Source organism: Pelobates fuscus, chromosome 9 (genome assembly GCF_036172605.1).
Source record: "Pelobates fuscus isolate aPelFus1 chromosome 9, aPelFus1.pri, whole genome shotgun sequence".
Lineage (NCBI taxonomy): Eukaryota > Metazoa > Chordata > Amphibia > Anura > Pelobatidae > Pelobates > Pelobates fuscus.
Window position 1 is genome coordinate 172,059,937 of NC_086325.1, and position 27,205 is coordinate 172,087,141.

Genomic DNA, 27,205 nt, shown 5'->3' on the forward strand with positions numbered 1-27,205 from the left:
TTGTCCCTGTGAGAGGGATTGTCAGAGACACACACACACACACACACACACACACACACACAGTGTAATTCAGCCACAGTTAGCCAAAATCACACAGTTCTATGGAATGTTTATAGTTTGGCAGTCAGAAACCAACCGTCCTCCCCAGGAGCAGGGATATGAACATTAGTGGTAAAACCTACAGCTAGCGTGTGCATGTGAATCCAAAAGTGGGCATAGCATTTCACAGACAACGTGTGAGCATCGACTACGCAGCGCGAGCGTCCGACTCCCGGAGTGAGAACAGAGTACGCAGCGCGAGCGCCCGACTCCCGGAGTGAGAACAGAGTACGCAGCGCGAGCGCCCGACTCCCGGAGTGAGAACAGAGTACGCAGCGCGAGCGCCCGACTCCCGGAGTGAGAACAGAGTACGCAGCGCGAGCGCCCGACTCCCGGAGTGAGAACAGAGTACGCAGCGCGAGCACCCGACTCCCGGAGTGAGAACAGAGTACGCAGCGCGAGCGTCCGACACCCGGAGTGAGAACAGAGTACGCAGCGCGAGCGCCCGACTCCCGGAGTGAGAACAGAGTACGCAGCGCGAGCGCCCGTCTCCCGGAGTGAGAACAGAGTACGCAGCGCGAGCGTCCGTCTCCCGGAGTGAGAACAGAGTACGCAGCGCGAGCGCCCGACTCCCGGAGTGAGAACAGAGTACGCAGCGCGAGTGCCCGACTCCCGGAGTGAGAACAGAGTACGCAGCGCGAGCGCCCGACTCCCGGAGTGAGAACAGAGTACGCAGCGCGAGCGCCCGACTCCCGGAGTGAGAACAGAGTACGCAGCGTGAGCGTCCGACTCCCGGAGTGAGAACAGAGTACGCAGCGCGAGCGCCCGACTCCCGGAGTGAGAACAGAGTACGCAGCGCGAGCGCCCGACTCCCGGAGTGAGAACAGAGTACGCAGCGCGAGCGCCCGACTCCCGGAGTGAGAACAGAGTACGCAGCGCGAGCGTCCGACTCCCGGAGTGAGAACAGAGTACGCAGCGCGAGCGCCCGACTCCCGGAGTGAGAACAGAGTACGCAGCGCGAGCGCCCGACTCCCGGAGTGAGAACAGAGTACGCAGCGCGAGCGCCCGACTCCCGGAGTGAGAACAGAGTACGCAGCGCGAGCGTCCGACTCCCGGAGTGAGAACAGAGTACGCAGCGCGAGCGTCCGACTCCCGGAGTGAGAACAGAGTACGCAACGCGAGCGCCCGACTCCCGGAGTGAGAACAGAGTACGCAACGCGAGCACCCGACTCCAGCAGTGAGAACAGAGTACGCAGCGCGAGCGTCCGACTCCACATGTTAGAAAATCAGATGGGATACTGCATGCATGTGTGTATGCACATGTGGAGAAATCGCACATAGAATAATATGTGACTGCACACGTTAGTAAAGATACAGTGCATACATGCGAGATAAATCGAGCATTGGGATGTTATGTGTCTGGTTAGCATGTGAAGTCACATGTGGGTTAGTGTATACACATACCAAAAACACGAGACGGCACTTGTGGAGCTAGCAAAGAAAAACCGATAGCGTGTGATGTCTCGTGTGGGGTTTATGTGTACAATAACAGATGGCGTGTGATTTACGTGTACAATGACAGAGAGCGTGTGATTTACGTGTACAATGACAGAGAGCGTGTGATTTAAGTGTACAATGACAGAGAGCGTGTGATTTACGTGTACAATGACAGAGAGCGTGTGATTTACGTGTACAATGACAGAGAGCGTGTGATTTACGTGTACAATGACAGAGAGCGTGTGATGTCTCGTATGGGGCTAGCATATAAAGTTATTGCTTTTACTATAGGCTTTGGTTTGTGTATGATGAAACAGCCAGCACAGCCTCTCCAGACACCAGAGAAAGTCACACCAAACCCTGTACACACGGCAAGCAGCCACGTAGTACCTGGCACTAGCCAACACACTAAATCAGGCATCATCAATGGACAGAACGGGGGAAACACATGGAGGACACGCCAGCTGCAGCTCGATATGTAAAAAACAATCAAATGTGTGTGTTTGCGTGTTTACAAAATGAAATGACCTGCAACAACCTTCCACGCACACACATTACAGATTAGAACATAACACACGCACACATAAATATATATGGAAAATACCGCACAGTCTGCAGCAAAGGGACAAAAATAAGTTAAATAAATAAAATAAAAACCAAGGTCTAGATACCAGAACCTGGAACACGCATTTAACCCTTTGATTCCCAGTGTGAGCTGCAATCTATAGCTTTATGAATTATTGTGTGTGGGGGCAGGGGTGTATTAAAAAAAATTAAAACATTAGCCACTCGCCCCAATCACCCTAAATGAGCACTAATATTGCATGGCACAAAATTGGAATAAACCAGCCATTTTAGCACAGGACATACAAGGGCCCCCCCCTATCTACCACAAAGTCTAATCACGGGAGACCCTCACCACAGCTACTAACAGGAAATGTCAGGCTGCCTCCCAACGATAGGATCGGACTGGGAACGAAAATGTCACAAGAGCAGCAGGAGCTGGGGTAACAATAGTGCAGTCAGATAGTGGGACATCCCTCTGGATTCTATGGCTTTACAAATACATGGGCAGGGGGCCTAGCGGATGGGGTTATGGCAGGGATCCCAGACACTAAGCACAAGGCACCTCGTGCAGAGCTGCGGCCGCTACCAAACCCTGGGATAGTGTAAGAGTCTGGCATCGATAATTCCATGAAGTCTCTGTGCCACCGCATGGCACGCTCCCCTCTCCTGGTAATGCAACAGTAGTTCAGACAACAAATCAGCTGCTACCGATACGCTTTTGGCTCATCTTGGGGTCCTTGGGAAATGAGGTTGGACCAAGAGAATAAGGGGTGCAACAGCCTCTTCCACCTCAGCTGTTACTTGATACCATGTTAATAACTTGCTCCAGCTTCTGGCGCAGTTTGTGTTTCCGGCAGTAGGAATCTCGGTCCATTGCAGTTAGAATCTGAAAAGACAGCAAAGTAGACAGAGCTACACACCAGACGCCAACATTTAATCTTTCAATTCTCAAAGTCACACCAGCTTTATTTTAACTATTAGCCAGTCTCTCTACACACCCTTACACAACCATAGTTACTATAGGAACTGCTGCCGCTGAGGGCAGTGGGGTAGCTATGGGAAGGGCTGCCGCTGAGGGCAGGGGGGTTAGCTATGGGAAGGGCTGCGGCTGAGGGCAGCTATGGGAAGGGCTGCGGCTGAGGGCAGCGGGGTAGCTATGGGAACGGCTGCCGCTGAATGCAGTGGGGTAGCTATAGAAGTGCCTCAGTAAGGGAGCAAACATTCACATTTTTCTCAGGATTATTCCTTATTTTACATTTTTATAGTAAGTGTGGTTTTAGGAAGGACATTCTCCACCGCCCCACATGTGCTAAGAACATATTAGAAGCAGTGGTACTGACCTCTTCCCGGTACTTATTCACATAGAAGTAGAGTTCACTGAGTGCACTCAATGAGTTGAACTCGTTGGAATGCAGTCTGGATTGCTCCACAAGGTAGGCATCCATGTCCTGGTCACTGATGGCCGCCATCTTGCCGATGTCTCTGTAATACCTGAAAAAACAGGAGAAACGCAGGGAAAGTGGGATTGGATTGCTGCTCCATCGCTGACCAGAGAGCCCAATCTTAGCTGGATAACCAGACTTCCATACGGAGATGCCAACCGTCATTGCTCATTTAACGGATTATTCACCATATTTGGATGTTTACTAGAATCTGATTTAGAACCAAAAAAACGGCAAACTAAATCACTATTTTCCTCACAAACTAAAAAGAGGAAAAAATAAAATAAAAAGAATACAGTAATTATAGACAGATAAATCCCAGAAAATTGAAGATTCTGTATCGGATCTCCTTTAAAAACATCTAAACATTTCCAAAAAGCGGCTGACTGAAGACTGATGGCGGGATCTGAATAAAAAAGTCTGCGGTTACTAGTAACACGGAAATATGGCCTAGCCACCCTCTCAACTTCATTCTGGGTGAGTGGACAAAATACTCCTCTGGCACCTGTGTCTACAGGAGAGCTCTTCAATAGCTTTGACCGATATTTCTGTGCCTGTACTTTGTACATTGGAGAGATTCTACTTCACCATAACATACGGCTGGCTGTATCTCCTGAGAAATCATTGACTCGCTGAGGGGGAGCAATATGGCTACACCCGAGGCATAGTGAGCATGGTAGAAGCTTTTACAGCTGGTAAATTGACTATTCTAATCTGCAAGAACTTTCTCCAGAAACACTCACCTCTCCACCCAGGTCTTGTAGTTGGGGATGTCCTTGGCATAGAGCAGTTTGTTGCTTGGAGAGTCTTTTCCCAGTCGATGCTCAGAAGTGGAACAGGAATCCATAAAGGTCTGAGCCACCACGGACAGACACGCATCCGTGATACTGCTCTTGTGAATGTCAAAGACAAACTGTGGATTCTTAATAACATTTACCCAGAAGCGCAATGGGAGGCTGTGGAATGAAAAGCAAATTCACAGTGAACATATAAATCTCTTTCTCCAGAACACAGTGTGTCCACCTCAATGCATTTCACCTCTTACCAGTTACTTTTCCAAGTGTGTCTGACATCTGGATCTGAAATCTGCCGGAGATCCGCTTGTTCATCTAAGAAGTCAAACATGTATTTGATGGCAAGTGGAAGGGCGCTGCCTCTGTGTGCTGTGCTAAACACAGTCTCAAAAAGATCATCCACAAACTTCTGGAGTGTCCCCTGCGGATGAAAAGAGTCTGTGAAAAGTCTCTGTCCGTTGCTCTGCTAGCAACAAAACAACAAGCTACACAGTCCCAGAGGTGGGAATGGCTCACCTTAGTGGCCAACAAGCGAGTCAGATAGATCTCAGACACCATTTTGCTTCCCCGGTCACCCTCCTTGTGATCAGTGTGGTCGTGATTCTTCACCAGATGCCACAGTTTGGTCCCAGTTTCCTGATCGGGTGTGATCATAGGGGCACGCGAGCGCAGGCTGTCCGGGCTGCTCGATGTTCTCAGAAGGCTCTCTGAGATGGAAAATAGATCATTTATTCACCCAACCAGCTCGGTTACAGAAGATATTACTACATATTGATAAACCCATACACATTCGCACACATATCACACACATCCATCCAAGCTGCAGAATCCGCTATAATGGAGTGAAACAGGTTTGTTTTAACCCGTAAATAAAATGAAACAAGTCAGCACACACACTTTACTGAATGGGCTTAGCTTAAAGGGACACTATAGCCACCAGAACTACAGCTTATTGTATAGTATACAGCTTATTGTACAGTATCCAGCATAATGTACGCTATACAGTTTATTGTATGGTATACAGCTTATTGTATAGTATACAGCTTATTGTACAGTATCCAGCATAATGTACGCTATACAGTTTATTGTATGGTATACAGCTTATTACATTTGTTCTGGTGAGTAGAATCATTACCTTCAGACTTTTTGCTGTAAACACGGTCTTTTCAGAGAACATGCAGTGTTTACATTACAGCCAGGGGCGTATTAGCCGCGAGGCAAACAAGGCATTTGCCTTGGGCGGCATTTTCCAGGGGGCGGCAAAAAACGCCGCCCCCAAATGCCCAAGGCAAATGTCTTGTTAGCCTTGCGGCTAACAGACATGCCGGGCTGGTTGCTGGTTGCTGGGCGGCCGGCGAGGGAGCTCTTCCCCTGAGCTCTCTGCTCAGCTCCCTCGCGCGCCGCCCGCAGAGTGAGACTGGGAGCCGGAATATGACGTCATATTCCGGCTCCGCCTCCCAGCCTCACTCTGCGGGCGGCGCGCGAGGGAGCTGAGCAGAGAGCTCAGGGGAAGAGCTCCCTCGCCGGCCGCCCAGCCTGCCCGCCAGTGCCGTCTTGCAGCCACTGGACCACCAGGGAATGGGAGAACCCCCCCACCCCCAGCATTCCCAAAGGTAGGGAGGCAGGGGGGGGAGAGGCGGGGGGGAGAGGGGGGGGAGTAAAAAAAAAAAAAAAATGTGTTAATGTGAGTGTGTGTGTCTCTGACTGTGTGTGTCTGATAGTGTGTATGTGTGTGTCTGATAGTGTGTATGTGTGTGTCTGTTAGTGTGTGTGTGTGTGTGTGTCTGTTAGTGTGTGTGTGTGTGTGTGTCTGTTAGTGTGTGTGTGTGTCTGTTAGTGTGTGTGTGTGTCTGTTAGTGTGTGTGTGTGTGTGTGTCTGTTAGTGTGTGTGTGTGTCTGTTAGTGTGTGTGTGTCTGACTGTGTGTGTCTGTTAGTGTGTGTGTCTGTTAGTGTGTGTGTGTGTCCGACTGTGTGTGTTTGTTAGTGTGTGTGTCTCACTGTGTGTGTCTGTTAGTGTGTGTGTGTGTGTCCGACTGTGTGTGTTTGTTAGTGTGTGTGTCAGACTGTGTGTGTTTGTTAGTGTGTGTGTCTGTTAGTGTGTGTGTGTCCGACTGTGTGTGTTTGTTAGTGCGTGTGTTTGTTAGTGTGTGTGTCTGACTGTGTGTGTTTGTTAGTGTGTGTGTGTTTGTTAGTGTGTGTCCGACTGTGTGTGTGTGTGTCCGACTGTGTGTGTTTGTTAGTGTGTGTGTGTCCGACTGTGTGTGTTTGTTAGTGTGTGTGTCCCCGACTGTGTGTGTTTGTTAGTGTGTGTGTGTCCGACTGTGTGTGTTTGTTAGTGTGTGTGTGTCCGACTGTGTGTGTCTGTTAGTGTGTGTGTGTCCGACTTTGTGTGTTCGACTGTGTGTGTTTGTTAGTGTGTGTGTGTGTCCGACTGTGTGTGTGTTAGCTAGTGTATGCGTATCTCTCAGTGAATGTGTGTGTATTTAGAAGGCGGGGCAGGGGGGAAGGGTTGGGAGGGGGTGGCGCGGGGGGAGGGGGGGTGTCTGAGTTTTGTCCTGCCTAGGGCAGCACAAAACCAAGATACACCACTGATTACAGCCTAGTGATAACGTCACTGGTCACTCCTCAAATAGCTGTTAGAGGTGCTTCCTGGGGCAGTGCTGCATTGTGTAACGGGCATTAAGTGTCTCCACCCTCTGCATGGAAACACTGCACTTTCCCAATAGAGATGCAGTGATTCAATGTATCTCTATGAGGAGATGCTGATTGGCCAGGGCTGTGTTTGAATCATGCTGGCTCTGCCCCTAATCTGCCTCCATGACAAGCTCAGCAAGTCCTATGGGAAAGCATTGTGATTGGATCAGGGCACAACTTCTGATGATGTCAACCAAGCAGGCAGGTCAGAGAGCAAGATTTTATTATATTTATGGGGGTAAGGGGGGCTATGTGGTAATTTTAACACTATAGGGTCAGGAATACATGTTGGTGTTCAATTTAATGCCTGTTTGTGTTCCTGATCCCAAAGTGTTCCTTTAAGCTCTCGGTGTCTACAGCTTGGCTCTCTCCTCTGGAAGTTATGTCTTTACAAAGGACGATAGGTAACAAAAAACGTGGAATTATCTGCCAAAAAAGGTAGTTTTACCAGATCCTGCACACACTGAACATTAGAGGTTTCAATAGATACAGTTAACAGCTTGACAAGGCGAAATCAGGCTGACATTTTGGAGTTAAGAAGCATTTTTCCCCGGTTGGTGGCCAATTACAAAATTGTAATTTTGTCCTTTTGGATCAATACCAGTAATATTTGAATAACTAGGTTTAGACGGTTTAGATGACAACGGACTCTTGACACCATAACCACAACCAGACAGTCTGCTCCAGGTGAGTGACGTAGAGCAGTAGCTGGGATTATTTTCAAGACAGAGTGGATTACTTACCATACCGGCTGAGAGAACGTGTGAAGGTGAAGGAGTTTGTGATGTTATAGGCAGACACCTGTTTGGGAATTAATGCCACAGTGGAACCATCTGTCACCTAAGAACGGAAGGGGAACGGATGAGTGGCTGCGGGATGGTGGGATAGAAATAGTTGTTTAGTGGCCAGATGATTGGTACCTGATAATGTGCAAGCGTGTTTAACCTTTTCCAGTCACATTCTATCTTTGTTGTAACATCCTCATCTTGCAGGATAATGCGTGTAATCCGCCCTTGACGCCACTCTGCAGTGAAGGCAAAATTAGAAAAAAATAAGTCGTAAGCTTTCTGAATTCCGGGTCAGCCGTTCTTCGTGCCACGGCACTGCTCCTCCTTACCTAAATCCATGTCTTCGGCTTTCGGTCTCTGGGTGTATGGGATCCCCTTGTAGACAGCATCAAGCAGCTTGTCTTTGGTCTGTGTGATGGTATCACAATTGATAACTTTAACTGGAATCTCCGTGCCACCATCACTGTCTGGACAGATGCAGCTCAGGGTCTGGAACAGAAACATGTTTGGGTTACACCAATATCACGGAGGGGTAAATGATTGTGGGCAGAATTAAACTCACTAGCACTTTGTAGTCAATCTGTTGTCGAATCAACTTGTCTTCGCTCAGAGAGTATCGAGCCTCGCCGGTGATGGCATCTATAGGTCCTTTCTCCATCTGTTGCTTGATGGCACAGAAGAGCATGAAGAGAGGCTCTCCGGCACATTCCTACAAGATACAGCAATCATTCATCAGCAGGCACAGTTAGTACATCGCAATCTGGGGCAATTGTTCAGCCCAAGTATATGGCCAGCATCCTCCCATCGCCACTCACCTTGAGGAACTTGTACAAGAGGAACGTGAACCAGTTGGTTAACATCTTCTCTGCGACAGACTCGGTCCTAAAGAGACACAAGTGTTGTTCAGGGTCCTAATACAAAAAATTACTCTCAAGCTACAATCAGCCTGAGTAACTAAAAAGAACCACGTGAGTGGATTATCACTCCACTACCGGAGAACCTCCTGTCCTGGTCCTGTGTCTGAGAAGAGCGGCCTCTCACCTGCGCAGCAGAAGCTTTGGATGGTTCTTGCTCTCCAAGTTTTTCTCAATCAGGTCACTTAGCAGTTGTTTAAGCAACACCGTGGCGTACTCCATTCGTCCTTGCAAGGTCACCATGGTGAGGGATGCCACATTTCCACGATCCCGCATTGAAAAGCTGCGCTGACTCTCAAGTGTATGAATAAATGTCAGAAGGAAAGTCTTGTTATTCAGGAGCTGCCCAAAGAGTCGGAGCGCCTTCTCTACATTGGGAGGAATCTGGAACAGGTGGAGGATGCAAACACATTAACATATGACCAGAGACAAGGAAGTGAGGAACCTTTACAGGGAGGGAGGGCATGGTGGAATTACAAGAAGTTTGACAGGAGGCTTTATATTTTGCATAATCTCTCTTTACTAGCTCCACAGCGGCAAATAAACACATAGAAAAAATAACCAATCTAGGTGGAAGGTTGCTTGATGGCACAGAAGAGCATGAAGAGAGGCTCTCCGGCACATTCCTACAAGATACAGCAATCATTCATCAGCAGGCACATTTAGTACATCGCAATCTGGTCATGGTGGTCGTTTTTTCCAATGCTTGGCGACGCTATCTAGGTTTCCTGTGACACGATCAACCTCGGCTCTTCACCGGATACCTCAGCTTGAATTCTTGGGGTCTTTGTTAAACTACAGAAACCAGTGTTTAACTTTGTGTGGGGAAAGCGAGGCATTATCTTCCTGGAAAATCTCCTTCGGGTAGATTCAGGGAACTGAAGACTTTGTCAACACCCACGATTCTCTGAGTTCGGATTGGAACTGTCGTATTTCGTAGTGGATGAGCCGCTTTTTAGGATTCGTAAGCAACTCCGCGCCTTGCACACGGAAGCTCCCCCTCTTCAAAGGTCTCCCCTATCCTCAAGGAATATTCACACGGTCTTCCACTGCAACACAGTGACCCTACATGTTGCATACCTAGAATTCTTTGGGCAATACTTCACTGTCTGTAGACTGCTAAAGAAGTACTCCATCTGTTACATCCTACTACGGATGGACAGAGCGTCGTCAGTCCGGTATACCATTTGCCTGGATGGAACCAACTCCCGCATTCTGTCAGACATCATGAAAGGCATCTTCGATTCCTGCCTTCCTCACAGAACCCCGAGGTCGGACTGTCTCCCGGGGAGACTCATATCAGAGGGACCACCAGAATGCACGACGGTGATCTCACTCCGGGCAACTGGGCGTCCCTGGGGGACGTATGTTTTCCCCTTCTTGCAAAGTTTGAAAAAATTCTCCATCATCTCGTTGTTCAGCGAATAACACCGCCTTGGCCGTCCCTGTCAGAATCCTGTCCTGACAAACAAGACTTTTGTTCCTTTTATTTCTAGTCCTTTAAAACAAGTTCCTGCTCTGATTAATTTCTACCACTAGTTACCTCACTTGCCTCTAGTTCTGAATACTCAGTTTCTTATCTTTGATGACTTTAGCTACAAAAGGCTACACCCAACTAACCTCATGGCCTTTACACTGAAGTTGGTTAATTATCTGAAACACTTCATATCCTGGCTCCTGTGAACCTGCTCCACCCTTACGTATACTTCAAACCAGCCTGTCACTGTTACCAGCCTGCCTTTGATACAACCCTACCTGGAAATTACAGACATTCTTTATTATTTAAAAAAAATGGAAAGAGAAAAATCAGCGCTAGATTGCCACACAAGAAAATAATAGTAAGGCTGCAATCCTTAAAGGGGAGTCCCCTATAATCCCCTAATGGTAAGAAATGATACAAAACAGAACAAAATAAGGTTGCACCTAAAATATACAGTAAAACATAAGAGTGTATATAAAAAGTAATATAAAATACAAATTAATATCAAATATTAAATGAAATATAAATGGATAATTGGCAATAGTCCAAAACACTTATAAGTCCGTAATGGTAGATGCTGGATTGCAAGTACACAATTGTGAAGACACACCTCATTTTACGCCTCAGGATCCCTGTTTTTATACATGGCATCTACCATTACGGACTTATGATAAGTGTTTTGGACTATTGCCAATTATCCATTTATATTTCATTTAATATTTGATATTAATTTGTATTATTTTATATTACTTTATATATACACTCTTATATGTTTTACTGTATATTTTAGGCGCAACCTTATTTTGTTCTGTTTTGTATCATTCTTTATTATTTGCAAGTAACCTGTTCTGTGGCAAGTATCCTGTTTTGTGGCATATTGCCTAAATTCTGTTTTCCCCCAAGTTTAATAATATGTCTAAAATCACTAATAAAGTACCTGAAGTCAATCCTTGCATTAGTCTCCTATCTCACCTGCTCAAGATCATGACAGTCCCACTGTGACAGAATCAACCTTGTTTCCCAAACCTTACGGAACTGACTGGTGAGGATCTCCTCCTTCTACATTCATATACTGCTATTTCTCTCGGGCCCGAAGGGTACCCACATCTTCTATTCCTAGAGGGTCGGCTGCCATGGTGGACTGGACTCTTTTTGGGGTTCTTGGCAGATCGGCGGATTATCGCAGGCTGCTGGGGACCTCTTGGGCCCCAAAGACGTGATGATGCTGCCTCTCCATCTGGGTGTTCCCGGTCTAATTGGTGCTTGGAATTGTACCTTGATCCATTATGTGGTGATTGGGATGGCTCAACGGCCCGTGTCCCGGTCTGAGGACTCCCAATGGACTAGGATCCTCTTTTTTATCAACTACCCAGTGACATTCACCTCCGGCTTATGGGATGTGGAGGTCGTTCTCCATTTTCTCTATGGGACAGGGCATCTGCTGACGAACTTTCATGCTTGATCTGGTGTGGCTTTTCATCAGGTACCGGATGTTCGGGCGTTCGACTGAGAGGTTTCTCCAGTAACCCCGACGTGCTAGGTCTCTCGTCGCACTTTAGAATTCTTCCTTAGTTTTATATTCTTTTCTCGTTAAAAATGCAAAATACAAAGCCTCCAGTCATGTTGTAAAATTGAAGATTATGCTAGCTTTCATGTACTAATAGTCTTAATTTTAGTAATGACAGGAGGCGAGTATTTTCCCTCCCTGCTTCGCTAACCCACCCTTTCTGTTAGTTTTCTTTGTATCTATCACGGGTCTAAGGTAGGTTTCACTCAGGTTTTGTGCTTACATTGATTATTGTATTTCCAATAATCTGGAATTCTCATTGGAGTTTTACATAATAGTTATTAAAATTTTATATCGTAATTAACAATATTCTTCTATGGGATGATGTATACGGTATGTTACATGTTCATGACTTTGTGCCTAAACCTGTCACACATTTTCTTTTCACTATGTTTCGTCTCTGAAGGCATTTAGTTGTTCGTGTGAAACTCTCTGGAATTTTAATCCTTCGGATTTGATTCGTCCCGAACACATTTTCGTTGTTTGTGTGGAATTCACGGGGCAGTTTGCGCCTTCGGATGTTGGATTTATGAGTTATTGTTATTGCTTGTTATATGTTTACTTCTTCTTGATGTCGCTTTCTGAAAGAAGAAATGATGAGGTCACGTTGCCTTACGCACATCCTGCTCTCCTGTGATTGGTTCTTTTTTCTATGTGTTTCTTTACTGCTGTATGGAGCTAGTAAGGAGAGATTATGCAAAATTAAGTAAAATTAAGATTAGTACACTACAGCTAGCATAATCTTCAATTATCATTAAAATGCACACAGCCACTGCTCAAAAACCATCTGAGAACAACGTACATCCAATTCCTTCAGTACAGGGTGGTCTTCAATCCCAGGGAACAACACTCGCATTGCGTACGTTTTGTAATCTAGAAATGGGATCTTCACTCCATCCATATTATTAGTCAACTCGTTAATGTCCGTCTGTAGCTCAGCGAACGCTAGGGACACAACAACAACAACAATTAGTGAGAATAAAGTCCATCACTCTATAGCTCAAAACATACTCTGTACTTAAAGCTCTGCGCCATTCCCCGCCAGGGGAGGGTAACGCTCTGCGCCATTGCCCCGCCAGGGGAGGGTAACACTCTGCGCCATTCCCCCGCCAGGGGAGGGTAACGCTCTGCGCCATTGCCCCGCCAGGGGAGGGTAACGCTCTGCGCCATTGCCCCGCCAGGGGAGGGTAACGCTCTGCGCCATTGCCCCGCCAGGGGAGGGTAACGCTCTGCGCCATTCCCCGCCAGGGGAGGGTAACGCTCTGCGCCATTGCCCCGCCAGGGGAGGGTAACGCTCTGCGCCATTGCCCCGCCAGGGGAGGGTAACGCTCTGCGCCATTGCCCCGCCAGGGGAGGGTAACGCTCTGCGCCATTGCCCCGCCAGGGGAGGGTAACGCTCTGCGCCATTGCCCCGCCAGGGGAGGGTAACGCTCTGCGCCATTGCCCCGCCAGGGGAGGGTAACGCTCTGCGCCATTGCCCCGCCAGGGGAGGATAAAGCTCTGCGCCATTCCCCGCCAGGGGAGGGTAACGCTCTGCGCCATTCCCAGCCAGGGGAGGATAAAGCTCTGCGCCATTCCCAGCCGGGGGGGGGATAAAGCTCTGCGCCATTCCCAGCCGGGGGGGATAAAGCTCTGCGCCATTCCCAGCCAGGGGGGATAAAGCTCTGCGCCATTCCCAGCCAGGGGGGGATAAAGCTCTGCGCCATTCCCAGCCACGGGGGGATAAAGCTCTGCGCCATTCCCAGCCACGGGGGGATAAAGCTCTGCGCCATTCCCAGCCAGGGGGGATAACGCTCTGCGCCATTCCCAGCCAGGGGAGGATAACGCTCTGCGCCATTCCCAGCCAGGGGAGGATAAAGCTCTGCGCCATTCCCAGCCAGGGGAGGATAAAGCTCTGCGCCATTCCCAGCCAGGGGAGGATAAAGCTCTGCGCCATTCCCAGCCAGGGGAGGATAAAGCTCTGCGCCATTCCCAGCCAGGGGAGGATAAAGCTCTGCGCCATTCCCAGCCAGGGGGGGATAAAGCTCTGCGCCATTCCCAGCCAGGGGGGATAAAGCTCTGCGCCATTCCCAGCCAGGGGAGGATAAAGCTCTGCGCCATTCCCAGCCAGGGGGGGGATAAAGATCTGCGCCATTCCCAGCCAGGGAATTCTGGATCCTCAGGAAATGACCCAAATCCACAGATCTGCCGGAATCTCACCTTCCTTACACTCCAACGCCACTCGCGACTCCAGGTTATCCATCTGCATTTGAAGTCTTTTTAATGTGCGGTCAGCATCTCGTGTTTTCCTCTTGTAAGCAATGAGCACAGCAATGATGGCGAGGAGTAGCAGACCTCCCCCAGCGCCAATTCCCACAATGGCTGGCAGGGTGAGAGAGCTGTCTGCGTAGATCCGCAGATTACCAGGCGAGAACTCCATACCGCCCACGAGGATCTGGACAAAAGAGGCAGAAACCACACAAACAAGAGGGTTAAAGCCAAGTGTAGGGAGAGGTTAAAGAAACATTTGTGGCACCATGACAACTTCATTGAAATACCATCAGGTATTAAACTGCTAAAAACTGCTGAGAAAATACATCCTTTTCTCACGGTCATCATTTATATTGTGCCAACATGTTCAGCGGTTATGGTGTCCAAGTGTTCCTTTATGGTAAATGTTGGAGGTCGTCATGGTTATTCTCTAAGGTGAGACTTCAAAATACATTTTAAATTAAGGCCAGAGAAGCCGAACTGGGAGCGTAGCCCAATTAGAGAATGTCACTTTATTGAATAGCCCTGTTATTATGTTGACATGGGGGGGCACATGAATCGGACTACTTACGATGACACGGTGCTCTCCCGTCTGGCTCGGAGAGTCACACACAAGCTGGGTGTCAGATATACTGAAAGGGCACGGCACGTCCCCTATAAGCACAGTGTAATTCAGTTTTCCGCCTCCGGGAGCAGCAGGCTGTAGATTTTTCCCCTGTAAGAACCAGATGGAATAACGGGCTTTAAAGAGTTCATTTTGCATGCGCAGAGACGAGAGAGGAGAACATTCTGGGCACCGAGACATCTTAAAGGACAACTGTCAAACTTATTTTTTATTAAAGTTCAAAATGTTTGATGATAATAAAATGATTCTGCGGCTGTGTGAACCTGCAGCTGCTGGCAAGTTAGACTGAGCGGCAAACCGTAAAGCCTGACACAACATGGCCGCTCAGCCAGATAAAAATTATTACAAAAATAGTGACTGTTAAAGTGCACGTGGCAGGGTTTGAATTACCGTAATTCTCTCAATGTTCAATCAGTAATTGGCTGTAGGGCGGGGATATGTCAGCAGCTAAGCTCACACTGATCTCTTATTGGCTGAGCCGAGTACGTACTAAGGAGTACGCCTAATAAGGAAGCTGTTTTGTGATAAGGGGGCAAGGCTGAGGGGGCGGAGATACCCAGAAAAAAAACCAAAAAAAGATTTAAGCAGGGAGAAAGTACAGTGTGAATATGGTTACCAAAACGTAAGAAATGCCTTTAACCCCTTAAGGACACATGACGTGTGTGACATGTCATGATTCCCTTTTATTCCAGAAGCTTGGTCCTTAAGGGGTTAATTTGGGTGGGTGCCCAGATTGTGATTTAAATACACACCTTGAGAATAACGTGGGACCCCGGCTTAATCTCCAGTGTCCCACTAGGCCCAAATGACTCCAGGCTGGGGTTGGGATAATAAGTAAATGAGCTGAAGTTAAGGATTCTCAGACTTCTCACATTATCCAGAATAAACCCAAACTCGTCTGGCGGCACGCCCTGCTCTGCTGTGAGGACATCACTTGGAAGAACAATCCCAGGAGCTTTGCACAGCATCAACGTGTCATTCATGATACGGCAGGTCTGGAAATTAGACAAAACAGGAAATAATGTCGGACGCTGGGGAGGAAACATGATGCGATAAACCACGTGCCACAGAAAACGTGGTCTGGCAGTCCCCAGCCACCTCCAGCTAGCCACGGTCTGGCAGTCCCCAGCCACCTCCAGCTAGCCACGGTCTGGCAGTCCCCAGCCACCTCCAGCTAGCCACGGTCTGGCAGTCCCCAGCCACCTCCAGCTAACCACGGTCTGGCAGTCCCCAGCCACCTCCAGCTAACCACGGTCTGGCAGTCCCCAGCCACCTCTAGCTAACCACGGTCTGGCAGTCCCCAGCCACCTCCAGCTAACCACGGTCTGGCAGTCCCCAGCCACCTCTAGCTAACCACGGTCTGGCAGTCCCCAGCCACCTCTAGCTAACCACGGTCTGGCAGTCCCCAGCCACCTCCAGCTAACCACGGTCTGGCAGTCCCCAGCCACCTCTAGCTAACCACGGTCTGGCAGTACCCAGCCACCTCCAGCTAGCCACAGTCTGGCAGTCCCCAGCCACCTCCAGCTAGCCACGGTCTGGCAGTCCCCATCCACCTGCAGCTAGCCACGGTCTGGCAATCCCCATCCACCTCTAGCTAGCCGTGGTCTGACAATCCCGATCTATATTACAGTATTATAGGACAGTCTTAGGACACTCACATTAACTGTTTCAATCCCAGAATACTTTGCTCGCACACGTGGCTCCTGGATCGTCATTAGGTGAGTTCCTGTTACAGTTATTTTTGTGCTGCCGCTAGAATAAGAACAAATAAATATGATGAGTATCATAATTCAAATAATCCGCCCATCCCCCTTGCAGAGAATGAGGGGGAGCGATATAACCTAGATAATCCACCCCACAGAGAATCGAGGGAGCGATATAACCTAGATAATCCCCCCACAGAGAATCGAGGGAGCGATATAACCTAGATAATCCCCCCCACAGAGAATTGAGGGAGCGATATAACCTAGATAATCCCACCCACAGAGAATCGAGGGAGCAATATAACCTAGATAATCCCCCCACAGAGAATCGAGGGAGCAATATAACCTAGATAATCCCCCCACAGAGAATCGAGGGAGCAATATAACCTAGATAATCCCCCCGCAGAGAATCGAGGGAGTGATATAACCTAGATAATCCCCCTTGCAGAGAATGAGGGGGAGCGATATAACCTAGATAATCCCCCCCACAGAGAATTGAGGGAGCGATATAACCTAGATAATCCCCCCCACAGAGAATTGAGGGAGCGATATAACCTAGATAATCCCCCCACAGAGAATCGAGGGAGCAATATAACCTAGATAATCCCCCCACAGAGAATCGAGGGAGCAATATAACCTAGATAATCCCCCCACAGAGAATCGAGGGAGCAATATAACCTAGATAATCCCCCCGCAGAGAATCGAGGGAGTGATATAACCTAGATAATCCCCCTTGCAGAGAATGAGGGGGAGCGATATAACCTAGATAATCCCCCCACAGAGAATTGAGGGAGCGATATAACCTAGATAATCCCCCCCACAGAGAATTGAGGGAGCGATATAACCTAGATAATCCCCCCACAGAGAATCGAGGGAGCAATATAACCTAGATAATCCCCCCACAGAGAATCGAGGGAGCAATATAACCTAGATAATCCCCCCGCAGAGAATCGAGGGAGTGATATAACCTAGATAATCCCCCTTGCAGAGAATGAGGGGGAGCGATATAACCTAGATAATCCCCCCACAGAGAATTGAGGGAGCGATATAACCTAGATAATCCCCCCACAGAGAATAGAGGGGGCAATATAACCTAGATAATCCCCCCACAGAGAATCGAGGGGGCAATATAACCTAGATAATCCCCCCACAGAGAATCGAGGGAGCGATATAACCTAGATAATCCCCCCACAGAGAATCGAGGGAGCAATATAACAGATAATCCCCCACAGAGAATCGAGTGAGTGATATAACCTAGATAATCCCCCTTGCAGAGAATGAGGGGGAGCGATATAACCTAGATAATCCCCCCACAGAGAATTGAGGGAGCGATATAACCTAGATAATCCCCCCACAGAGAATAGAGGGGGCAATATAACCTAGATAATCCCCCCACAGAGAATCGAGGGGGCAATATAACCTAGATAATCCCCCCACAGAGAATCGAGGGAGCGATATAACCTAGATAATCCCCCCACAGAGAATCGAGGGAGCAATATAACAGATAATCCCCCACAGAGAATCGAGGGAGCGATATAACCTAGATAATCCCCACACAGAGAATCGAGGGAGCGATATAACCTAGATAATCCCCCCACAGAGAATCGAGGGAGCAATATAACCTAGATAATCCCCCCACAGAGAATCGAGGGAGCGATATAACCTAGATAATCCCCCCACAGAGAATCGAGGGAGTGATATAACCTAGATAATCCCCCCACAGAGAATCGAGGGAGCGATATAACCTAGATAATCCCCCCACAGAGAATCGAGGGAGCGATATAACCTAGATAATCCCCCCACAGAGAATCGAGGGAGTGATATAACCTAGATAATCCCACCACAGAGAATCGAGGGAGCAATATAACCTAGATAATCCCCCCACAGAGAATCGAGGGAGCGATATAATCTAGATAATCCCCCATCTACCTGCAGAGAATGAGGGGGAGCAATATAACCTAGATAATCCCCCCCCATCCCCCCGCAGAGAATGAGCGGGAGCAATATAACCTAGATAATCCCCTATTTCCTCAAAGAGAAACATGTACAGTAGTACACAAATAATCCCTGCTCTGAATGAGGGGTGCAATGTAACCCCCCAAAAACCCATCTCACTGCAGAGACAGGGGAAGTATTATAACAAGGATTTTCCACAATAACCCACTAACTTGAAGATGCTCCAGGTGGGTTCTAGGCGAGAAATGGTCGGATCCTCTGTGTACAGGTAAGTGACGTTTGGGTTTCCCACATTGGCCTTGTCAATCCTCAGAGTAATGGAGGCCAGACTCGGGCCCTGAGAAGAGGCTGGTGAGGTGCAAATTATCTCCTGCGAATTCCTCCTGTGTCACAAACATCACGGGTGAATATCAGCACACAGACACTATGGGACAGAGACTGCACACACAATCACTCACCTGACAAACTGGCATTCTGAGTCTCTGAGCAGAACGGATACAAAGCTTCCAGCATCGAGATTGTGGCCACTGATAGTGATACGAGTGCCACCTGATGCCGGGCCTCTTAAAGGGCTCACACCATGGAAACTTGGAAGCTGGAAGGGGGGACAGAAAGATGCATTGTGATACATGTAGCATTGCCTCTGTATCTAAAACGAGCTTCAGCTGTGCCCCCCCGACTCACGCACACAGCTGTGCCCTCACCGACTCACGCGCACAGCCGTGTCCCCCTCACCGACTCACGCGCACAGCCGTGAACCCCCCCACAGACTCACGCGCACAGCCGTGAACCCCCCCACAGACTCACGCGCACAGCCGTGTCCCCCCCACAGACTCACGCGCACAGCCGTGTCCCCCCCCACAGACTCACGCGCACAGCCGTGTCCCCCCCACAGACTCACGCGCACAGCCGTGTCCCCCCCACAGACTCACGCGCACAGCCGTGTCCCCCCCACAGACTCACGCGCACAGCCGTGTCCCCCCCACAGACTCACGCGCACAGCCGTGTCCCCCCCACAGACTCACGCGCACAGCCGTGTCCCCCCCACAGACTCACGCGCACAGCCGTGTCCCCCCCACAGACTCACGCGCACAGCCGTGTCCCCCCCACAGACTCACGCGCACAGCCGTGTCCCCCCCACAGACTCACGCGCACAGCCGTGTCCCCCCCACAGACTCACGCGCACAGCCGTGTCCCCCCCACAGACTCACGCGCACAGCCGTGTCCCCCCCACAGACTCACGCGCACAGCCGTGTCCCCCCCACAGACTCACGCGCACAGCCGTGTCCCCCCCACAGACTCACGCGCACAGCCGTGTCCCCCCCACAGACTCACGCGCACAGCCGTGTCCCCCCCACAGACTCACGCGCACAGCCGTGTCCCCCCCACAGACTCACGCGCACAGCCGTGTCCCCCCCACAGACTCACGCGCACAGCCGTGTCCCCCCCACAGACTCACGCGCACAGCCGTGTCCCCCCCACAGACTCACGCGCACAGCCGTGTCCCCCCCACAGACTCACGCGCACAGCCGTGTCCCCCCCACAGACTCACGCGCACAGCCGTGTCCCCCCCACAGACTCACGCGCACAGCCGTGTCCCCCCCACAGACTCACGCGCACAGCCGTGTCCCCCCCACAGACTCACGCGCACAGCCGTGTCCCCCCCACAGACTCACGCGCACAGCCGTGTCCCCCCCACAGACTCACGCGCACAGCCGTGTCCCCCCCACAGACTCACGCGCACAGCCGTGTCCCCCCCACAGACTCACGCGCACAGCCGTGTCCCCCCCACAGACTCACGCGCACAGCCGTGTCCCCCCACAGACTCACGCGCACAGCCGTGTCCCCCCCACAGACTCACGCGCACAGCCGTACCACCCACAGACTCACGCAGGAAGGGGGGGCACATTCAACCAGAAGCTGTGTGTTCTTTGCGTGTGCTGGTTCTGATTCCTCCCCATTGGCACACGACATGGACGATACCTTACCACAAACGTATAAAGCTGGTCTGACTGGGTTCTATAATCCGCACTGCAGTCTCCAATACATAACTCCACCACGCCTGGAGCGGGATTGGGAACCAAAGACTCCTCCATCTCACAAACTATCCTGAAAGGCAAAAAGTAGACTGGATTGAGGTCACACAGCCACCAATCCAAGCACCATGTATACCAACATACAGTTACCAATCCCAGCACCCTGTATACCAAAATACAGCCACCAATCCCAGCACCCTGTATACTAACACACGGCCACCAATCCCAGCACCCGGTATACCAACATACAGCCACCAACCCCAACACCCTGTATACCAACATACAGCCACCAACCCCAGCACCCTGTATACCAACATACAGCCACCAACCCCAACACCCTGTATACCAACATACAGCCACCAATCCCAACACCCTGTATACCAACATACAGCCACCAACCCCAGCACCCTGTATACCAACATACAGCCACCAACCCCAGCACCCTGTATACCAACATACAGCCACCAACCCCAGCACCCTGTATACCAACATACAGCCACCAATCCCAGCACCCTGTATACCAACATGCAGCCACCAATCCCAGCACCCTGTATACCAACATACAGCCACCAATACCAACATACAGCCACCAATCCCAGCACCCTGTATACCAACATACAGCCACCAATCCCAGCACCCTGTATACCAACATACAGCCACCAACCCCAGCCCCCTGTATACCAACATACAGCCGCCAACCCCAGCACCCTGTATAACAACATACAGCCACCAATCCCAGCACCCTGTATACCAACATACAGCCACCAACCCCAGCACCCTGTATACCAACATACAGCCACCAATCCCAACACCCTGTATACCAACATACAGCCACCAATCCCAGCACCCTGTATACCAACATACAGCCACCAACCCCAGCACCCTGTATACCTACATACAGCCACCAATCCCAGCACCCTGTATACCAACATACAGCCACCAACCCCAGCACCCTGTATACCAACATACAGCCACCAATCCCAGCACCCTGTATACCAACATACAGCCACCAATCCCAGCACCCTGTATACCAACATACAGCCACCAACCCCAGCACCCTGTATACCAACATACAGCCACCAATCCCAGCACCCTGTATACCAACATACAGTCACCAATCCCAGCACCCTGTATACCAACATACAGCCACCAATCCCAGCACTCTGTATACCAACATACAGCCACCATTCCCAACACCCTGTATACCAACATACAGCCACCAACCCCAGCACCCTGTATACGTACATACAGCCACCAACCCCAGCACCCTGTATACTAACATACAGCCACCAACACCAGCTCCCTGTATACCAACATACAGCCACCATTCCCAACACCCTGTATACCAACATACAGCCACCAATCCCAACACCCTGTATACCAACACACAGCCACCAATCCCAACACCCTGTATACTAACATACAGCCACCAACCCCAGCACCCTGTATACCAACATACAGCCACCAATCCCAGCACCCGGTATACCAACATACAGCCACCAATCCCAGCACCCTGTATACCAACATACAGCCACCAACCCCAGCACCCTGTATACCAATATACGGCCACCAATCCCAACACCCTGTATACTAACATACAGCCACCAACCCCAGCACCCTGTATACCAACATACAGCCACCAATCCCAGCACCCTGTATACCAACATACAGCCACCAACTCCAGCACCCTGTATACCAACATACAGCCACCAACCCCAGCACCCTGTATACCAACATACAGCCACCAATCCCAACACCCTGTATACCAACATACAGCCACCAATCCCAGCACCCTGTATACCAACATACAGCCACCAACCCCAGCACCCTGTATACCAACATACAGCCACCAACCCCAGCACCCTGTATACCAACATACAGTCACCAATCCCAGCACCCTGTATACCAACATACAGTCACCAATCCCAGCACCCTGTATACCAACATACAGTAACCAATCCCAGCACCCTGTATACCAACATACAGTCACCAATCCCAGCACTATGTATACTAACATACAGCCACCATTCCCAACACCCTGTATACCAACACACAGCCACCAATCCCAACACCCTGTATACTAACATACAGCCACCAACCCCAGCACCCATGTATACCAACATACAGCCACCAATCCCAGCACCCTGTATACTAACATACAGCCACCAACTCCAGCACCCTGTATACCAACATACAGCCACCAACCCCAGCACACCAACATACAGCCACCAATCCCAACACCCTGTATACCAACGTACAGCCACCAATCCCAGCACCCTGTATACCAACATACAGCCACCAACCCCAGCACCCTGTATACCAACATACAGCCACCAATCCCAGCACCCTGTATACCAACATACAGCCACCAATCCCAGCACCCTGTATACCAACATACAGCCACCAATCCCAGCACCCTGTATACCAACATACAGTCACCAATCCCAGCACTATGTATACTAACATACAGCCACCATTCCCAACACCCTGTATACCAACATACAGCCACCAACTCCAGCACCCTGTATACCAACATACAGCCACCAATCCCAAAACCCTGTATACTAACATACAGCCACCAACACCCTGTATACCAACATACGGCCACCATTCCCACACTTAATGTTGGTGAGGAACAGCAATGACCTCATACAATGCTTTGTGTTTAACCCACGCAGGACTTTATGCATTGAGGATGATAGGCTAGCTGTGCTCACGGCACATCCATTTCATAGGTTGGAATTCATTTGAATCATTAGGTCTGCATCACTGAGCTCTTTAGAAACCCACAATCAGGTCCGTGTCAGCCACAGAGGTGAAAGGAGCACATTAATTAGGAAAGGAGATACTTAACCAGGAAACCACTAAAAACGTCCTACGAGAGGCACAATCCAGAGAGAGGAGAGACACACCACAGCAAGAGGCTCCCAATGACTGGAACGTGGGCTTAGCAGTAAAGACTGTGCACAATACAGAGGAAGGCTTGGTTTAGCAAATTGCCCCCTGCCCTTGGGGTGGGCTGACAATGCCTGGAGTTTCTACTAGTAGCAAGGGGGGAGGGCAAGCTACATGGTTTAGGGCACTATTAAGAAATTGTGTATAGTGTCTATCCAATATTGATAAAATATTGATAAAATGCACAAGATTTACCCCATACGTTTCCCTCCAACCGCACCTCAAAATAACAACATTCAACCCATGGAGACTCACCTCTCAGCGCTGATGTACTGCGATGGTACTGGCACACATTGCACCCCTGCCACCTGTACCCACACCTCCCTGGAGAGCAGGCCCAGGTTGGCTCCGGTAACGGTCACTCTGGTCCCACCCTCTCGAGGGCCCGTCAGAGGATGGACCTGAGGAGACAGAATTCAAGCTTTGGATCTGAGCTCTGTACCTTATAGTGACCCTATTACAATAATCTATACATTTGCATCTCCTGAGTCCTGCGTCAGTCTTAAACCCAATTACATGAAAGTTTAAAATGCAGCTCCGGTTAGACAGTGCATAGTGTGTGATTAAACACTGAACAAGGCTCACAGGTCTCAATTCCTGCCATACTTAAGTGTATAAAAGATTTCAGTATTCTATCAAACTACAAAATTAATCTAAGTAAATCTTATGGCATTTTTTACAATGTATAGGATTCAGAGTTAAACAGTCTAAAAGAGAAATATAACTTAAATTGGAGTGCTGAGTCTTTGTATTACCTGGGAATTTATTTAGGATTTCATTTGAATAAACTACACGTTAATCAAATGGAAACGTATGTATATCATGGTTGGGTAGAATGAGTAATTAGAGATTATACCTAAACTGCGCTCTATTCCACTGAGGAAGATCCTGAGCGAATTTCAAGAAATTTGTATGGGGATTCTAAAAATCTCGTAACCTAAAGGACGGTGGAGTTTCATTCCCAAATGGATTTATGAAACACGATGCATATGATCACGCATCTTTTGGCTTTAAACTATAAAAATCCAAATCAACAGCCTGGAGAGAGATTGAAAACACGTTTTGAATACTTAGAGCCTTGCTGGATAATATGGCTAGATACTTTAACCTTAAAAAAAAAGTTGAACGTTCAAATTAAAATGGTTATAGACCTATTTAGGTCAATGAATTATCTAAAAAGGAAAGAAAATGTAAAATCATTTCTCAGTCTTGGCACCTGTAGATACTCTCACGGGGTATCTATCGGATATAAATCTACGCAAATGGAAAGAGGCAGAATTGAAACTTCTGGGTGACTTCTATATCGGCAATAATATAAAATCCTTCCAAGAATCCAGGAAAGGAACATGCCTTTAAAGACAGAGTTCTTAACCTACCTGAAAATAAGACATCTCGAGAAATAACAAAATAGCTCTAGACCTCTTTGATAAAATATTTTCGTTAGAGGGAAACCATTTAATCTCAAAAACAAACAAGTTACTCTATAAACATAAAACTAACGGGAAATTAAACCGTATCATTAAATGGGAAGAGCAACTGGAAGTTGAATTCTCAGATGAATAATGGGTAAAAGCATTCAAGATAACCAAAAGTACAATTGAGAATATAAATATCTCTGAAAATTACATTAAGATTCTACACAGATGGTATATGGTTCCTGCAAAAGTATTTTCTCATTTTTCGAGTATCACCTGTAACTCTTGCTTGGTCTATTGCTACGTTCCCCTATATTGCTCTTCACATCCAGGAGGCCTAGAGGGGTTTTACATCACCCAGAAATGGACTTACCTCGAAGATGCGTGGGTTGGTGCATCGTGTGTTCCTCTTACTAAGATGCATCCAGTTAGATTTGGCATTTGAACAGTACTGCCGCAAGAGGCATCGTCCCTCCGATACGCACCAGCCGCACTCAAAGCGAGGGTCCGCTTTCAGGCAGAGCCCACAACTCTCCCTCTGGGCTGGACACTTGTACAACAGAGCTAAGAGGAAAAAGGAATCATGTAGTCAGTAACAGGGCTGACAAGTTTGGAGGGGCTATTTCATTCCATTTAAAATCGGGGAGGCTGAGAGTTCTAGAGTTGTGGTTTTCAGGTCAGTATAAAGGTCAGTATAAATCCTGGACCACTGGCATGAAAAGCACTGCATTAGAAGATATAGCACAGCAAGGGGCAGGGACCCAGAACAGCTTGGTGTCAAGGAAAGCACGGACCCAATAGGGCAGCCTTAAAGGAACACTACACAAAAGTGGATTCCTGACAGTGCTAAAAACACTGCCTGCCCCCTCCCCACCCCCCCATTTCCAGCGACACACTGATCACATAGAAACAAAGAATGTGACGGCAGATAACCATTCGGCCCATCTAGTCTGCCCAATTTTCTAAATACTTTCATTAGTCCCTGGCCTTATCTTATAGCTAGGATAGCCTTATGCCTATCCCACGCATGCTTAAACCCCCTCACTGTGTTAACCTCTACCACTTCAGCTGGAAGGCTATTCCATGCATCCACTACCCTCTCAGTAAAGTAATACTTCCTGATATTATTTTTAAACCTTTGCCCCTCTAATTTAAGACTATATCCTCTTGTTGTGGTAGTTTTTCTTCATTTAAATATAGTCTCCTCCTTTACTGTGTTGATTCCCTTTATGTATTTAAATGTTTCTATCATATCCCCCCTGTCTCGTCTTTCCTCCAAGCTATACATGTTAAGATCCTTTAACCTTTCCTGGTAAGTTTTATCCTGCAATCCATGAACCAGTTTAGTAGCCCTTCTCTGAACTCTCTCTAAGGTATTAATATCCTTTTGAAGATACGGTCTCCAGTACTGCGTACAATACTCCAAGTGAGGTCTCACCAGTGTTCTGTACAATGGCATGAGCACTTCCCTCTTTCTATTGCTAATACCTCTCCCTATACAACCAAGCATTCTGCTAGCATTTCCTGCTGCTCTATTACATTGTCATCAGAAATAATCACCCCTAAATCCCTTTCCTCAGATGTTGAGGTTAGGACTCTATCAAATATTTTGTACTCTGCCCTTGGGTTTTTACGTCCAAGATGCATTATCTTGCACTTATCCACATTAAATGCCAGTTGCCACAACTCTGACCATTTTTCTAGTTTACCTAAATCATTTTCCATTTGGCTTATCCCTCCTGGAACATCAACCCTGTTACATATCTTAGTATCATCAGCAAAAAGACATACCTTACCATCAATACCTTCTGCAATATCACTAATACAAATATTAGAGAATGGGTCCAAGTACAGATCCCTGAGGTACCCCCCTGGTGACAAGCCCAAGCTTCGAATATACTCCATTGACTACAACCCTCTGTTGCCTGTCACTCAGCCACTGCCTTACCCATTCAACAATATTGGAATCCAAACTCAAAGATTGCAGTTTATTGATAAGCCTTCTATGTGCAACAGTGTCAAAAGCCTTACTGAAATCTAGGTAAGCAATGTCTACTGCACCACCCTGATCTATTATTTTAGTTACCCAATCAAAAAAATCAATAAGATTAGTTTGGCATGATCTCCCTGAAGTAAACCCATGTTGTCTCTGATCTTGAAATCCATGTGTTTTTAGATGTTCAACAATCCTATCCTTTAACATGGTTTCCATCACTTTCCCCACTACTGAAGTAAGGCTTACTGGCCTCTAGTTGCCCGACTCCTCCCTATTACCTTTCTTGTGAATGGGCACAACATTCGCTAACTTCCAATCTTCTGGGACTACTCCTGTTATCAATGATTGGTTAAATAAATCTGTTAATGGTTTTGCTAGTACACCACTAAGCTCTTTTAATAGCTTTGGGTGTATTCCATCAGGTCCCATTGACTTATTTGTCTTTACTTTTGACAGTTGAAATAGAACCTCTTCCTCTGTAAACTC

The 27,205-nt window shown here is 48.4% G+C and overlaps 1 protein-coding gene across 1 annotated transcript in view; it reads right to left on the reverse strand.

The window, feature by feature from the left end:
• Window positions 1-1,212: 1,212 nt before the first annotated feature.
• PLXNA3 (plexin A3) overlaps window positions 1,213-27,205 on the reverse strand; it is a 133,342-nt gene continuing 107,349 nt past the window's right edge. Inside the window, exons 12-32 of the mRNA XM_063433160.1 lie at window positions 25,097-25,287; window positions 23,564-23,709; window positions 20,306-20,426; window positions 18,776-18,912; window positions 18,530-18,700; window positions 16,317-16,410; window positions 15,411-15,653; window positions 14,605-14,748; window positions 13,983-14,217; window positions 12,586-12,728; window positions 8,864-9,120; window positions 8,638-8,704; window positions 8,385-8,531; window positions 8,152-8,311; window positions 7,955-8,058; window positions 7,778-7,874; window positions 4,856-5,046; window positions 4,591-4,760; window positions 4,289-4,501; window positions 3,444-3,594; window positions 1,213-2,989 (exon numbers count right to left, since the gene is read on the reverse strand). Of these exons, the coding sequence (XP_063289230.1) occupies window positions 2,894-2,989; window positions 3,444-3,594; window positions 4,289-4,501; window positions 4,591-4,760; window positions 4,856-5,046; window positions 7,778-7,874; window positions 7,955-8,058; window positions 8,152-8,311; window positions 8,385-8,531; window positions 8,638-8,704; window positions 8,864-9,120; window positions 12,586-12,728; window positions 13,983-14,217; window positions 14,605-14,748; window positions 15,411-15,653; window positions 16,317-16,410; window positions 18,530-18,700; window positions 18,776-18,912; window positions 20,306-20,426; window positions 23,564-23,709; window positions 25,097-25,287 (3,278 nt within the window). The 3' untranslated portion in view covers window positions 1,213-2,893. The remainder of the gene's footprint in view (window positions 2,990-3,443; window positions 3,595-4,288; window positions 4,502-4,590; window positions 4,761-4,855; window positions 5,047-7,777; window positions 7,875-7,954; window positions 8,059-8,151; window positions 8,312-8,384; window positions 8,532-8,637; window positions 8,705-8,863; window positions 9,121-12,585; window positions 12,729-13,982; window positions 14,218-14,604; window positions 14,749-15,410; window positions 15,654-16,316; window positions 16,411-18,529; window positions 18,701-18,775; window positions 18,913-20,305; window positions 20,427-23,563; window positions 23,710-25,096; window positions 25,288-27,205) is intronic.